We start from the raw sequence: 16582 nt of genomic DNA, 5'->3' as shown, positions 1-16582 counted from the left end.
CTGTCGGTCTGCATTTCCGCATGCCCGGAGTAGTCGTCTCTTTGAGGCCTGCGATTCTGAACGCGCCCAGGAGCCCTCCCCTGTGACTGAGCCCAGTGTGTCAGGACCCCCAGAATGGGCCTTGTCTCTGTCGTCCCTAACAAAAGCAATCGAGTCCCTTCAAACCCCAGTTAGGCCCAGAGGCAGTGATTCGCCTGACTTGGAGGGGTCCTCCATCTCACAGGAGCCTCCGGCCTGCAGGAGCCGCTCTCTCACTAGGCAGACGCGGGGAAACGAACCCACACAGCGTTGCCCAGTTCGTCTGGTGCCTCTGCATCCATGAGCTCCGTCTCTCGCTCTCCCTCACCACCGGAGGTTAGCGAACAGGGTTCGGACTACAATTCCGAGGGGTCCCTCAATTTAGAGGCTCCTAATTAACAGAAGACAGTCGACAGTCTCATTGAGGCCGTCAACCAAACCCTGCGGGTAGAGGACAAATCCACCTTGGCTTCCGGTCATAAGGTGTCTTTTAAGCGGACCAAACAACCTCATAGAGTATTTTGTACTCATCCTGAGTTTGAGGACTTAGGCTATGTGCACACGTTGCGGATTAGCCTTAGGAATTTCTGGTGCGGATTCTGCCTCTCCTGGCAGAAAACGCAGCTGCGGATTTGTCACGTTTTTTGTGCGTTTTTGCTGCGTTTTTTTTGCGGATTTGCTGAGTTTTTTACCCCTGCAGATTTCTATAATAAAATGGGTACAAAAGCGCTGCAGATTCGCAAAAAAGAAGTGACATGCTACTTCTTTTAAACAGCAGTGTTTCCGCAGCAGATTTTCCGCAACTTGTGCACAGCTTAACGCTGCGGATCCGCAGAAAATCCGCAACGTGTGCCCATAGCCTTAGTGTAGCGTCACTGGGAGCGGTCGGATAGGCATTTCTCGGGGCAGAAGGCTCTAAATGCAAGATATCCTTTCGCCCCGGAGCTCCGTAAGAAGTGGGCAGAATCCCCTTCGGTAGACCCTCCCATATCTCATTTGTCTTCTAAGACGTTGTTATCCCTTCCTAATGGTTCTTCTATTAGGGATCCAACCGATCGACTTATAGAAGGCCTGGCGCGTTCAGTATTTGAGGCCTCAGGCTCAGCCCTCTCGCCTTCCTTTGCGGCGACTTGGGTAGCCAAGGCCATGATATCCTGGTCAGAGTCTTTGAGTAGAGCTTGTAGAGCTCTACAGGATAGAGATCTGCTATCAGAGGTGACTGAGATTTCGAATCAGATTGCCCTAGCAGGTATCTATCTGATTAATGTGTCCTTGGATGTGGCGAATTGTGCAGCATTGGCTGCCGCAAACGCAATTTAAGAAGGGCTTTATGGTTGAGGACATGGTGTGGGGATTCTACCTCAAAAAAGTCTCTTACTGCTCTGCCCTATCAGAGCGACCGATTATTCGGTGAAAAATTCGATCAGCTCATTTCTGACACCACAAGAGGGAAAAGCAATTTTCTCCTACAGCAAAGGTTTAAGCAGCCATTTCGTTGCCAGCTTCAGGCACGCTTTAAGTCCTTTCGCAACCCCGGGTGGACCACAGCGGCAAACCCACTGTCCCAGGTCGACCTAATCAGGACAGAGATTGTCAGATCTCTTACAGAGCAAACCAGTTGGGAAAAACAGCCAAAATCAGGCGGATCTAGGTCCCACAGATTTTCGGCCAAATAACTGAAGGCAGGTCGACACCAACAGAGTAGGCGGCCGCCTGCTCTGGTTTCACCAGGTCTGGCTCACTGTCATTCACGACAGATGGGTAAGACAGCTGGTATCCTCAGGGTACAAGATAGAGTTCACCAGCCGTCCCCCGAGTCGTTTTTTTCTCTCCCGTCTTCCCAGTTTGGAATCCCGTGTTCGAGCCTTATTCAAAGCTGTTGAATCTCTTCGGTGCACTAGAGTTATCATTCCTGTTCCGGAGGACGAGAGATTTCAGGGGTTCTATTCCAACCTGTTCATAGTTCCCAAAAAAGACGGAGCCGTAAGGCCCATTCTGGACCTGAAATATTTGAACAGGTTTGTCAACTTTCATCACTTCTGAACGGAGTCTCTCCGCTCGGTCATTTCTGCTATGGAAAAGGGAGAATTCTTAGCTTCAATAGACATTCAAGACGCCTATCTTCACATCACCATTTTCCCTCCGCATCCCCATTTTCCCTCCGCATCAAAGATTTCTACATTTTGCCATAGGCAACCTACATTTTCAGTTCACATACTTACCTTTTGGGCTGGCCACCGCCCCCAGGGTGTTCACAAAGGTCATGGCGGCAGTGTTGTCTATCTTGCATTCCCAGGGCATAGTCGTCTTGCCATATTTAGACGATCTCCTAGTCAAGGGTCCATCTTTTCGAGCCTGCAAGGAAAATGTCAGCATTACGCTGGATACTCTTTGTCATCTAGGGTGGCTGGTGAATTTAAAAAAGTCATCCCTGGAAGGCTCTCCATACGCTGGATCTGGTGAAAGCGCTCAGGAGGTATGTTTCACGGACGGCATCCTTTCGGCAGTCGGATACACTGTTCATCCTTCCTGAGGGTCGCTGCCTCAAGATCGACCATATCCAGGTGGATACGATCGACTATTCAGGAGTCCTACCGCATCAAGGGCACAGTCTTTCCGGCTGGGATCAAGGCACACTCCACTCAGACAGTGGGCACTTCCTGGGTGCTTCGGCACCAGGCATCGGCAGAACAGGTTTGCAAGGCAGTAACCTGGTCCAGTCTACACACTTTTCCCAAACACTATAATATCCACACTCAGGCTTCTGCGGTACGACGCCCCACTGGGTGGCGGACACAGGCCAGGTTACAAAGCCCCACTGGGTGGCTACACACGGACACAAGCCAGGGTACTACGCCCCACTGGGTGGCAAATACAGGACACAGACCAGGGTACAACACCCCACTAGGTGGCGGACACAAGAGTCACAGAGACACGGCCTGGCACCTCAGCAGCTAAGAACTGACTGAGGAAGTAAGTTGCACAGGCCCCCACCAATGGGTGGGGAAGATTTAAATACAGGAAGCCTCATGGCAATTGGCCGGGGACACCTTAGCAAGGTGCACACAGACTCAATAAGACACGGGAGTTGCCAGCGCCACCCCCCTATGCACACAGACAGAGCATGCACAGAGCAAACAGCAGACATGAGGCACACAGCATGGAGCTGACAGCAGAGAGAAGTCACAACATGGCCCAGAGAAGTGAGTTTAAGGGTATGTTTTTTTCCTGACACTCCAATTTAATGGGAAATCCGCAAAAAAAACGCAAAAATAATGAACATGTTGCTTGTTTTTCCAGAATGCGTTTTTTTTGCGGAAAAAAACGCAACATTTGCACAAAAAATGCGGAATGCATTCTAAATTATAGGATGCATAATGTATGCGTTTTTTATGCGGTATTATAGCGTTTTTATTGGGGAAATCCGCAAAAAAATGCAAAAAATCCTGAAGAAATCCTGACGTGTATACCCTGAGTGTAATGCAGGTGGGGGATGGAAGACCATGCAGTGATGCCAGCAGGGTTGTTGCACTTGTCATAGACTTCAGTACAAGTCACACACGACAGACTTGTCATAGACTTCATTACATGTCACACAGGACAAACTTGCCATAGACTTCAGTACAAGTCACACACAACAGACTTGTCATAGACCAGTACAAGTCACACACGACAGACTTGCCATAGACTTCATTACAAGAAAAAAACATCAGGATATCTCAGCCCAATCTCCTCAGGGCCTGGATCCCCTTCCCTGCCGCACCTCAAGCTCACTAGACATCTTTGAGCCTGTTTCAGAAGAAGTTTCCAAAGGTCATTGCTCTCTGCTGATTCTCCTGGATCTTTCTGCCGCATTTCACACTTTGGATCACCAGCTCCTTCTCACTATGCTCCACTCCATAGGCCTCAAGGACACAGCCCTCTCCTGGTTCTCCTCCTACCTCTCTGACCGCTCATTCACTGTATCTTTTGCCGGCTCCTCTTCCTCTCCTCGTCCACTATCGGGGTTCCGCAGGGCTCAGTCCTAGGCCCCCTCCTCTTCTCTCTATACATGGCCCCTAAGGGACAAACAATCAGCAGATTTGGGTTCCAGTATCATCTCTATGCTGATGACACCCAATTATACACTTCTTCCCCCGACATCACCCCTACCCTAATTCAAAATACCAAGGATTGTCTGTCTGCTGTCTCTAACATCATGTCCTCCCTCTATCTGAAACTAAATCTCTCCAAAACGGAACTTCTTGTGTTTCTCCCTTCTACTAACCTCACTCTACCCAACATCGAAATTACCCTGGAGGGTTCAACCATAACTCTCAAGCAGCATGCCTGCTTTCTTGGGATCATATTCGACACCGAACTTTCCTTTACTCCCTATAGCCGATCACTCACTCATTCTTGTCACCTGCATCTTAAAAACATCTCCAGAATCCGACCTTTTTTCACCTTTGAAACTGCTAAGACTCTTACTGTCGCTCTTATTCATTCTCGTCTGGACTACTGCAACTCTCTTCTGATCGGTCTCCCTCTTACCAAACTTTCTCCTCTTCAATCCATCTTGAATGCGGCAGCCAGGGTCATATTTCTGTCCAGCCGCTTCACCGATGCCTCCATCTTGTGCCAGTCATTACACTGGCTACCCATTTGCTACAGGGTCCAGTATAAACTCATCTCTCTCACCCACAAAGCTCTCCACAGTTCTGCACCGCCTTATATCTCCTCTCTCATCTCTGTCTATCGCCCTACACGTGCCCTCCGTTCTACAAATGACCTAAGACTAACATCCCCCAGTATCTGAACCTCGCACCTCCGTCTCCAAGACTTCTCTCATACTGCGCCAGCTCTCTGGAATACACTTCCCCAGACGATCAGACCGATACCTAGCCCCGACCTATTCAAGCGCGCTTTAAAAACCCATCTCTTCAAACAAGCCTACCACATCAACTACTCAGTAAACTAACTTTGCCCTTTTCCTTCCTTCCAAATATTATTCAGAATCTGCACCCTACTATTCATCTGTCTCCACACCCTCCATGCACATGATAACTGCACTTGATACTTGATTATTGCACTTAAACACACGGGTTGATGACCGGATCATGCAGCTTTATATGAAAATCCCTATTTATTATAATTGCCAGACCTGAAATAACAAGCACTTTTCACCTATTGTGTCCCCCCATTTCCTTGTAGATTGTAAGCTTGCGAGCAGGGACCTCACCCCTAATGTCACTGTTTAAATTGTCTTAACTTGTACTGAATTTATTGTCTGTACATGTCCCCGCTTAATTGTAAAGTGCTGCGGAATAAGTTGGCGCTATATAAATAAAAAATTATTATTATTATAAGTCATACACAACAGACTTGTCATAGACTTCAGTACAAGTCACACACGACAGACTTGTCATAGACACCAGTACAAGTCGCAAGCGACTTTAACTTACAGGTGAATTGGTAGGTTTTTTACAGCATAATTGCAGCTCTAAGGCTACGTTCACATTTGCGTTGTGCGCCGCAGTGTTGGCGCTGCAACGCACAACGCAAACAAAAACGCAGCAAAACACATGCACAACGCTGCGTTTTGCGCCGCATGCGTCCTTTTTTTCATTGATTTTGGACGCAGCAAAAATGCAACTTGCTGCGTCCTCTGCGCCCGGACGCGGGCGCCGCAGGGACGCATGCGGCGCAAAACGCAAGTGCGACGCATGTCCATGCGCCCCCATGTTAAATATAGGGGCGCATGACGCATGCGGCGACGCTGCGGCGCCGACCGCAAATGTGAACGTAGCCTTAAATAGTTGCAGACAAGTTGCACCAGTGTTTTTGGTTGCATGACATGTCTGAAAATTGCTGACGCACGGCACGTCACCAAGTAGTCCTGGCGTAACACACCCTTCTCTCAACATTGTGATGACGAACCATGCTGGTGCAGGTCACAGGAACCTTCTGGGAACAGAAGGTTTATGCAGGGTTGGGGAGATTTGTTAACTCCTCAGGGTATCCAGGAGATATTGTTTTCAGGGGGAGTTGCGAATCATTTATTATTGAAAACTGGAGTAAATGCACTGATAAAGGTGTGTTCACATTGAGTCTCTTTACTGAGTTATCTACTATATAATTGTCTAAGGGGTACTTCCGTCTGTCTGTCTGTCCTGGAAATTCCGCGTCGCTGATTGGTCTCGCCAGCTGCCTGTCCTGGCTGCCGCGACCAATCGGCGACGGGCACAGTCCGGCCAAGAATAAGTCCCTCCCTACTCCCGTCCACTCAGTGCCCGGCGCCCGCTCCATACTCCCCTCCAGTCAGCGCTCACACAGGGTTAATGACAGCGTTAACGGACCGCGTTATGCCGCGGGTAGCGCACTCCGTTAATGCTGCTATTAACCCTGTGTGACCAACTTTTGACTATTGATGCTGCCTATGCAGCATCAATAGTAAAAAGATCTAATGTTAAAAATAATAAAAAAAACAAAAAACCTGCTATTCTCACCTTCCGTCGTCCGCCGAGGCGCGCGCGGCTGCCGCCAGCTTCTGTTCCCAGAGATGCATTGCGAAATTACCCAGAAGACTTGCGGTCTCGCGAGACCGCTAAATCATCTGGGTAATTTCGCAATGCATCGCTGGGAACGGAAGCTTGCGGCAGCCGCGCACGCATCAACACAGCTTCGCTGGACGACGGAGGGTGAGTATAGAACTATTTTTTATTTCAATTATTTTTTTTAACAGGGATATGGTGCCCACACTGCTATATACTACGTGGGCTGTGTTATATACTGCGTGGCTGCTATATACTACATGGCCAGTGTTAGATACTGCGTGGGCTGTGATATACTATGTGGCCTGTGTTATATACTGCGTGGGCTGTGCTATATATTACATGGGCTGTTATATACTGCGTGGCTGCTATATACTACGTGGGAAGTGTTATATACTGCGTGGGCTGTTATGTACTACATGGGCTGTGTTATATACTATGTGGGTGTTACGCTGGGGGGGCAAGAGACAAGAGTGGACCTACTGGACCGCAATACCGAACCTCCCTCGAGCGAGCGAACCAGATAGACGAACCCCTATACAGGGATAGTTAGGGAGCAAGCTCGAAGGTAACTAGTACTACGGATGCCAGGACCAGGGATCGGCTCCAGAGGAGTAGATAGGGAATTTACGAGAGAGGGAACACAGGGAGACATAGGGAAGAACCACGGAAACGGCAGCAGCAGGATAGTGAGCTCCTAGGATGAGGAGATAAGGAACACAGGGCAGGAAGGCAGGGAACCAGGACTAGACGGAGTAAGAGAAGAGATGGACCTGGGTGCAGAGCCAAACACAGAGGAACTCTGTTAAGTTTATCTTAACAATCAGGCGCCTTCACAAAGGAAGGGCGGCCTGAAATACTAAGTGGCTGCTTCCTATTGGCCCAGCAATGCTGCCGGGTCAGGTCGCAGCCAGGAATGAAGTGGAGTGTGCGCGCGTCCGGTCCCTAAGGATATGGGAGGAGACCGAGGGCGTGACAGGCAGCAGAGGAGAGGCGCGCCGACGCGCACGCAGAGACACGCGCCGGGACCCGGACCAGGAAGGAGCCGGGAGTGACGCGGGAGCGCCGGCCGAAGAGGAGGGAGAAGCAGTGACCGCGGCGCCGACGGAACAGTGGGCAGTGTTATATACTACGTGGGCAATACTACGTGAGCAATGTTATATACTGCGTGGGCTGTGTAACATACTGTTTGGTACGTGTCCTGTGCTATATACTATGTGGCTGCTATAAACATACATACATATTCTACCCGATGCGTTAGAATTGGGCCACCATCTAGTTAGAGTATAAACGCTTAAAAATCCTACTCAAAACCGTGGGTGTTTCTGCTCCAAAAACGCACAGATCCAAGGTGAACAAACCAAAAGAATACGTGCACATGGCATCTTTTAGACGCTGGTGTACCCGCATCGTTTTTGAAGCAGAAGACGCTCCAGCATAACAGGATAGTGCTATGTATTTTTCCTGAAGATTCTTCTTTTACCTGTTTTCGGTAGTTTCTGCGGTGTCTCTGGATTTTTTTTTTATTCCATATATAACATGGTGGCGTCAAAAGAATAGACCTGTCACTTTTTTTTAGATGCTTCACAGATATTATTATTATTTATTTATATAGTACCATTGATTCCATGGTGCTGTACATGAGAAGGGGTTACATACAAGTTACAGATATCACTTACAGTAAACAAACTAACCATGACAGACTGATACAGAGGGGCGAGGACCCTGCCCTTGCGGGCTTACATTCTACAGGATTATGGGAAAGGAGACAATAGGTTGAGGGTTGCTGCAGCTCCGGCGTTGGTGAGGCGGTGGCTTCAGTAGTGATGAGTAGGCAGCGGGGTCAGCGCAGGCTGTAGGCTTTCCTGAAGAGATGGGTTTCAGGTTCCGTCTGAAGGATCCGAATGTGGTTGATAGTCGGACGTGTTGGGGCAAAGAATTTCAGAGGATGGGGGATATTCGGGAGAAGTCTTGGAGGCGATTGGATGAGGAGCGAATAAGTGTGGAGGAGAGAAGGAGGTCTTGGGAGGACCGGAGATTACGTCTAAGAGATATAGCCTAAAGCATTAAAGGGAATCTGTCAGTTAGATCACTCCTACTAACCGTTTATATGGGCATGCAGGTCATAGGAAGCTGAATAACATGACACCTTAATATCCGATGTCATAGTCCAGAGAAATCCATGTTTTTCCTATATGTAAATGAGCTGTTAAAATTTATGGGCCGGACTCTGATCTGCATGAGAATCTGCCTCCAGAGATTATTATAAATGAAAGAGGGAGTTACCAGTGTGAGACGTGTCGTGACAGACAAAAATAGAAGTTAGCTGACAGCACAACTGGACAAAAGGATGCCCGTCCTAGTTCCACTGGACCCAAGTGGAGGAGTACATACCATAAATTGAAGTGAAGGACAGCATCTGATCCAGGTGAAAAAAGTGCTCGTGACAGACAGTCTGCTCTCCTGATCTGTATGTCTCAGGCCGGTGTAACAGGCCAGATTAACCCCCCGCCCAGAATATACCCGGGGTTAAAGTGGCCTAGGCCAGATTATATCCCGGGTATATTCTGGCCTAGCCCAAACTATACCCCGGGGTATAATTTGGACTAGTCCAGTTTATACCCCTCTGGGACAGATTATACCCCGGGTATATTCTGGCCTAGCCCAAACTATACCCCGGGGTATAAATTGGACTAGTCCAGTTTATACCCCTCCAGGTCAGAATATACCCCAGCTACTGTAGATCAGATTTTTCAGGCTTTTGAGAACCATTGAGTGACATTCTTAGTAACGGGGCCCCAGGCAGCACACAGGGGCCCCAGGCAGCACACAGGGGCCCCAGGCAGCGCACAGGGCCCCAGGCAGCACACAGGGGCCCCAGGAAGCGCACGGGGTCCAGGCAGCGCACTTCCTGTGGCCCCTGTGCTCTTCCTGGGGCCCCTCTGTGCTGCTTAGGGCCCCTGTGCTCTTCCTGGGGCCCCTCTGTGCTGCCTGGGGCCCTGTGTGCTGCCTGGGGCCGTGTGCTGCCTGAGGCCCCGGTGCACTGCCTGGAGCCCTGTGGGCTGCCTGGGGTCCTGTGCACTGCCTGGGGCACCATGCGCTGTTTGGGGCTCCGTGCGCTGCCTGGGGCCCCTGTGCGCTGCCTGGGGCCCTGCGGGCTGCCTGGGGCCCTGTATGGGGCCTTGTGCTCTTCCTGGGGCCCCTCTGTGCGGCCTTGGGCCCCTGTGCACTGCCTGGGGCCCTGTGTTCTGCCAAACTATACCCCGGGGTATAAATTTGACTAATCCAGTTTATACCCCTCTGGGCCAGATTATACCCCGGGTATATTCTGGCCTAGCCCAAACTATACCCCGGGGTATAAGTTGGACTAGTCCAGTTTATACCCCTCCAGGTCAGAATATACCCCAGCTACTGTAGATCAGATTTTTCAGGCTTTTGAGAACCATTGAGTGACATTCTTAATAACGGGGCCCCAGGCAGAACACAGGGGCCCCAGGAAGCGCACGGGGCCCCAGGCAGCGCATGGGGCCCCAGGCAGCGCACTTCCTGTGGCCCCCGTGCTCTTCCTGGGGCCCCTGTGCTGTTCCTGGGGCCCCTCTGTGCTGCCTGGGGCCCTGTGTGCTGCCTGGGGCCCCTGTGTGCTGCCTGAGGCCCTTTACTCTGCCTGGGGCGCCTGGTGCTGCCTGAGGCCCTGTACTCTGCCTGGGGCGCCTGTGCGGATGTCAGCGTGTTTTTACGGACCGTGTGCAAAACACGCCATGTCCGTTTTTGTGCAGCTGTACGGATCACACGGACCCATACAAGTCAGTGGGTCTGTGTAAACACGTACCGCACACGGATGCCGTCCGTGTGCCTTTTTAAAGTCATAGGGTTAAAATTGAAACAAATTGTTTCAATACACGGACAACACACTGATGTGACAAACGGACACGGATATCTGTTTTTTCTGGTACTGGAAATATCAGGACGTGTGAAACCGACCTCAAACTGGCAACTCCCCTTTCATTTATATTAGTGCTGATCGAATAACTTTGGATAAGTACTTATCCGAATAGCTAAATCGCTTACCAAATAGCTGCCTTGGGAACCCCGATACCTGTAGTGCTCCCGATGATCAGCTGTTCTGCACTGCAGCTGCATGTGTCGCAGCTGTGTGACAGTCATAACACATGCATGGAGAACCCAACAGGCTCTCCATTCTACATGCATGTCACACAGCCACAACACATGCAGCTGCGGTGCCGAACAGCTGATCATCGGAGCGCTCCAGGTATCCGGGTTCCCAAGGCAGCTATTCGTTAAGTGCTATACCTATTTGGATAAGGAATAATATGAAGTTATTCAATCAACACTAACAATAATCTCTGGAGGCAGATTCTCATGCAGATCTCTGTCCGGCCCATAGATCCGAACAGCTCATTTACATATAAGGCTGCCATCACACTAGCAGTATTTGGTCAGTATTTTTTTGTTTAATTTAAATAGATTTTTATTAAGAATAACATTACATTTTACATATTATTTTCTTATGTTCCATACAAAGTTTTCTCAATTTTAAAAGCCCCACCATTCCCAACAAGTCCCACCCCACCCCCAAAAGACAGCTCATCTCTTTTAGTATTGCCTCTATCAATAATACTTAGTGAATCTTAAAGGGAACCTGTCACCCCGTTTTTTCAGTACGAGATAAAAATACCATTAAATAGGGCCTGAGCTGTGCTGGACAATAGTGTATTTTGTGTACCCTGATTCCCCACCTATGCTGCTGAAATACCTTACCAAAGTCGCCGTTTTCGCCTGTCAATCAAGGTGGTCTGGTCAAATGGGCGTGGTGAAATCGCTTCTTCTCCCCTAGATCTTGCTCATCTTTCCGTTGGTGGCGTAGTGGTTTGCGCATGCCCAAGAGCGGAATGCGCTGCGCAGCTGAAGAAAAAGAGCGCGATCTGCGCTATTCACCGCTTTATCGCTGGCGGCGGCCATCTTCCTGAGGCCACGCGTGCGCAGATGGAGCGCTCTGCTGCCCGGGGCTTCAGGAAAATGGCCGCGGGATGCCGCGCATGCGCAGATGGAGATCGCGGCGGCCATTTTCCTGAAGCCGATATGCGAACTCGGCTTCAGGAAAATGGCCGCCGCGATCTCCATCTGCGCACGTACGGCATCCCGCGGCCATTTTCCTGAAGCCCCGGGCAGCAGAGCGCTCCATCTGCGCACGCGTGGCCTCAGAAAGATGGCCGCCGCCAGCGATAAAGTGGTGAATAGCGCAGATCGCGCTCTTTTTCTTCAGCTGCGCAGTGCATTCTGCTGTTGGGCATGCGCAAACCACTACGCCACCAATGGAAAGATGAGCAAGATCTGGGGGAGAAGAGGTGATTTCACCATGCCCATTTGACCAGACCACCTTGATTGACAGGCGAAAACGGCGACTTTGGTAAGGTATTTCGGCAGCATAGGTGGGGAATCAGGGTCCACAAAATACACTATTGTCCAGCACAGCTCAGGCCCTATTTAATGGTATTTTTATCTCATACTGAAAAAACGGGGTGACAGGTTCCCTTTAAACCCACTTAAGACCGCATATTCAACATTCAGTTTTCACCTAACACAGGCCCTTAAGTTTCCCACCCCTTTTACCTGCCCTCATCCCAATTCAAGCCACGGAGACCACATTTTATCAAACATTTGGTCAGTATTTTACATCAGTATTTGTAAGCCAAAACCAGGAGTGGGTGATAAATGCAGAAGTGGTGCATATGTTTCTATTATACTTTTCCTCTGATTGTTCCACTCCTGGTTTTGGCTTACAAATACTGATGTAAAATACTGAGCAAATACTGCTAGTGTGAGGGCAGCCAAAGAAGACCAAGAATTTCTCTGGAGTATGGGCTCTCAGATATGAAGGGGTCATGTTATTCAGCTTGCTATGACCTGCAGGGCTGATCCTACTGACAGATTCCCTTTAATAAGTGATAAAAGACAACACATACAGTACACAAGTCGTTGGGGCTTTTTCAGGCAGAATCCGAACTGAAGAAGTGGTGCCCCGTGTGGGTGACATTTGTGGGGCCCTTCCTCGTCCCCCGCCATGAGCAGTGCATGCCCCAGTACCTGAGCTCTGTCCCTCCCCCTGTGGCCGGCCATCTCCCTCCGCTCCGCCCGTCTACCCGCCTGCAGTTACTCAGTTTCAACAACCAAAACAATCCTAGCTGGCACCGCGCCGTGGCCGCCATGGAGCCTGGAGAAGACTCGGGGGTGCTGGCCCTGCTGGCGCTCCGCTCTGCCCCCTGCAGCCCCGTGCAGTCCGGGGGGCGCCCTGCGGCCTGTGACCTGGCCTCTCCACCACATGAAGCCCCCCCAGCACTGGCCCGTCTGGAGGGACGAGACTTTGAGTTCTTCATGCGAACTTCTCAAGTGATCATCGGACGTGACTCCAGCCAGGGGTCGGTGGATGTGAACATGGGCCGCTCCAGCTTCATCTCCCGCCGCCACCTTCAGATCAACTTCGTGGAGCCGCACTTCTACCTGCGCTGCCTGGGCAAGAACGGGGTGTTTGTGGATGGGGCCTTCCAGCGGCGGGGGGCGCCCCCTCTGCAGCTCTCCAGCCAGTGAGTAGAGGCCTACAGGATGGGGGAAGGGGACACCTCCGCGAGGGGCGAGTTTCCTCGTGTGCTTGTCACGCGTGGCCGCTCTCACTCTATGGCGCCTTCTCTATCGAGGACTATGTCAACACTGTGAGAAAACGTGCTGCTCGTCCTGCGTGGTGCAGGCGCTGCCCACAGGACACAGGGGCTTCTGCCCTCATGGGGAAGTCTACTGTACAGCAAATGACGCGTCTGTGCGACACTATCAGTCCATTCTGTGCTGCTGCGCCGGCTCTGACAGTTGTGACATGTCAGCCATGCAAACCGTTGAGGTGAAAGTGACTTGTAGCCAGCAGCCAATCAGAGCCTGCTGCTAATCTGTGAGCGGCACTGACAAAATAGAACCTGCAATCTGATTGGCTGCTCACTGCAGAAGTGCTTTTGTAGCTTTTTTTCTCTAAGGAGTATTGTGCTTCACTTGGTTCAGTAGACAAATGTGAAGCGTTTTTTCATGCAGAAACGCCTCAAGAATCCACATGCTGCTTCTTTGTACCATAGGCTTTTTCACACTATTTTTTTGATAGATAATCATTTGAATTGGAAAAATCGCCTATAGCTATAGTGCACGTCACATTTTACCAGCGTCTTGTCAACACGTGGTACAGAAATGCACAATTTTCTGATTAGGTTTGATAAGGTTATATTGCTGCAGAAATGTGTCAAAAAATACATCCTAGTTAATTAAAAAAAAAAGTGTAAAGAGCGTGCAAAAAAATGCATCAAATAATGCACGTTCCATGTGAGGCTACGTTCACATTAGCGTTCGGCGTCGGGCGCCGCAGCATCGCCGCATGCGTCATGCACCCCTATATTTAACATGGGGGCGCATGGACATGCGTTGTGCTGCGTTTTGCAACGCATGCGTTTTTTTGGCCGCAAGCGTTGGGCGCAGAGAACGCAGCAAGTTGAATTTTTTTTGCGTCCAACTTTCGGCAAAAAAGGACGCATGCGTCGCAAAACGCAGCGTTTTAGCGTGCGTTTTGTTGCGTTTTTGTTTGCGTTGTGCGTTGCGTCGCCGACGCGGCGCACAACGCAAATGTGAACGTAGCCTAAAGAAGAAATCAGTGTGAACGTAGCCTTATTCAAAGAATATTCAAATCAGTTTTCAATGAGGAGCTTGTAGAAACTGCTCCAAAATCTTCACGGTATGTGCCCACGGTGTCTTTATCAGACATATCCCACATAAAATCCATCCGAGAAAGCCCCTCTAAAAAGCATACACACCTCGTAGTGTCGGCACCACTTGGGCTCTTGTCAGATTTGAGCTGCTTCAGGCTTCGAAGCCGTGATGTGGCTGGAAGAGGTGACCTCGCCATTCTTCAGGTGACTTGGAAGCCGCACAGTAGTTATATCAAAATGTCCACAAAAAGTCAGTGAAAACTAAAAGAAACAGACTCCAGAAAAAGATCCTACAGGAGGACAAAAGACCCTGGCATATCCTGAAGGGTCTTCCTGTGGAAAACTCGGTGGGGACGCCGCCATCTCAATGACGCTGTGTGCACACACCCAGAGTATCCACATAGTTTTTTTTTAAACAGAAGAAGCATCAGGATATCACCGGCCATGTTTTCCCTGAAGCGTCTTTTGTGATGTTCCCTGAATCCCTGGGATATCTTTTATGGAGGCTTTGCCGTCGGCCAGTAAAACGGACTGGAGATTTTTTTTAGCCGCCTCAGGGCTTTGGAAGGCTGAAGAGGTTAAAGTGACAAAAGGCAGAGCATATTCAGAGCAAGCTTTATTACTATTTTTGGCACTTTTTCAGGCTGAATTCAGCAGATAAAGACGTGTGAACATATCCTGAGTGACCATTCATAAATAGGTAGGCCAGCGCCCGCACCAGATTGTAATATTCCTCGCTCACGTGTAGTGGAATAGCAGTGTCGGCCATATAACATTTCCCCTTTTACTTCTGAGTTGTAAGGCATTCTCGCTTTGACCAATGGGTGGTTTCCGCTGTCATCCGTCAGTCGTAGATTTAAAGGGAACCTGTCACCCGGTTTTTTCAATATGAGGTAAAAAAATAGTGTTCAATAGGGCCTGAGCTGTGCTGTACAATAGTGCCTTTATTATCCCCTGATTCCCCACCTTTGCTGCCAAAATACCTTAGTAAAGTCGCCGTTTTCGGCTGTCAATCACGCAGGTCTGGTCAAATGGGCGTGGTGAAATCGCTGTTTCTCTTCACTGTAACCGCTGTGCAATACATACTGCGCATGCGCAACAGCCGAATGCACTGCGCAACGGCACAAAAAAGAGCGTGATCTGTGCTATTCACTGGTTTATCGGTGGCGGCGGCCATCTTCCTTAGGCCGTGCGTGCGCAGATGGAGTGCTCTGCTTCCCGGGGCTTCAGGAAAATGGCCGCCGCGATCTCCATCTGCACACGCGCGGCAACCCACGGCCACGCGTGCACAGATGGAGATTGCGGCGGCCATTTTCCTGAAGCCCCGGGAAGCAGAGCACTCCATCTGCGCACGCGCGGCCTCAGGAAGATGGCCGCCGCCACCGATAAACCGGTGAATAGCACAGATCACGCTCTTTTTTGTGCCGTTGCGCAGTGCATTCGGCTGTTGCGCATGCACAGTATGTATTCCACAGCGGTTACAGTGAAGAGACTGTAATGCGCAGCCGCAAACCACTACGCCAACGCCGGGAAGAAAAGCAAGAGGTGGGGGAGAAACAGTGATTTCACCACGCCCATTTGACCAGACCTGCGTGATTGACAGCCGAAAACGGCGACTTTACTAAGGTATTTTGGCAGCAAAGGTGGGGAATCGGGATAATAAAGGCACTATTGTACAGCATAGCTCAGGCCCTATTGAACACTATTTTTACCTCATATTGAAAAAACGGGGTGACAGGTTCCCTTTAAGGATCTAAGACCTCTTGTGAGATAAATAGACCAAACTCAGATTGATCTGCTTTGGGATGAATTTGGGTCCCAATTATAATAGAAAGATCCTCTTCTGACCAGTTGGTAGGATAATGCTGTGTGCTCTGTTGTTCTGTGTGTTAAAGCTGTGGAAACCTGACAGACCTGGGGCTTTATACACAGAGATAAACTGCACATAGTGATCAACGCTTGGATTTTTCATGTAATGATTGGGAGGGAAGTTCATGTTAAAGGGACTCTGTCACCCCCAAAATCGTATATGAGCTGCGGTCACCGGCATCAGGGGCTTATCTACAGCATTCTGTAATGCTGTAGATAAGCCCCCGATGTAAACTGAAAGATGAGAAAAAGAGGTTATACTATACTCACCCAAGGGCGGTCCCGCTGCGGTCCAGGTCCGATGGGCGTCGCGGTGCGGTCCAGCGCCTCCTATCTTTATTGGATGACGTCCTCTTCTTGCCTCGGCTCCTGCGCAGGCATACTGAAAATACTGCAGTGCGCAGG

General features: G+C 50.0%; 1 protein-coding gene across 1 annotated transcript in view; it reads left to right on the top strand.

Moving 5' to 3' along the window:
• Positions 1-12187: 12187 nt before the first annotated feature.
• FOXK1 (forkhead box K1) overlaps positions 12188-16582 on the top strand; it is a 115243-nt gene continuing 110848 nt past the window's right edge. The window contains exon 1 of the mRNA XM_077275339.1: positions 12188-13153. Coding sequence (XP_077131454.1) covers positions 12645-13153 — 509 coding nt within the window. The 5' untranslated portion in view covers positions 12188-12644. The remainder of the gene's footprint in view (positions 13154-16582) is intronic.

This window comes from Ranitomeya variabilis, chromosome 7, assembly GCF_051348905.1.
Source record: "Ranitomeya variabilis isolate aRanVar5 chromosome 7, aRanVar5.hap1, whole genome shotgun sequence".
NCBI lineage: Eukaryota > Metazoa > Chordata > Amphibia > Anura > Dendrobatidae > Ranitomeya > Ranitomeya variabilis.
This window is presented reverse-complemented; position numbering and strand designations above follow the sequence as displayed.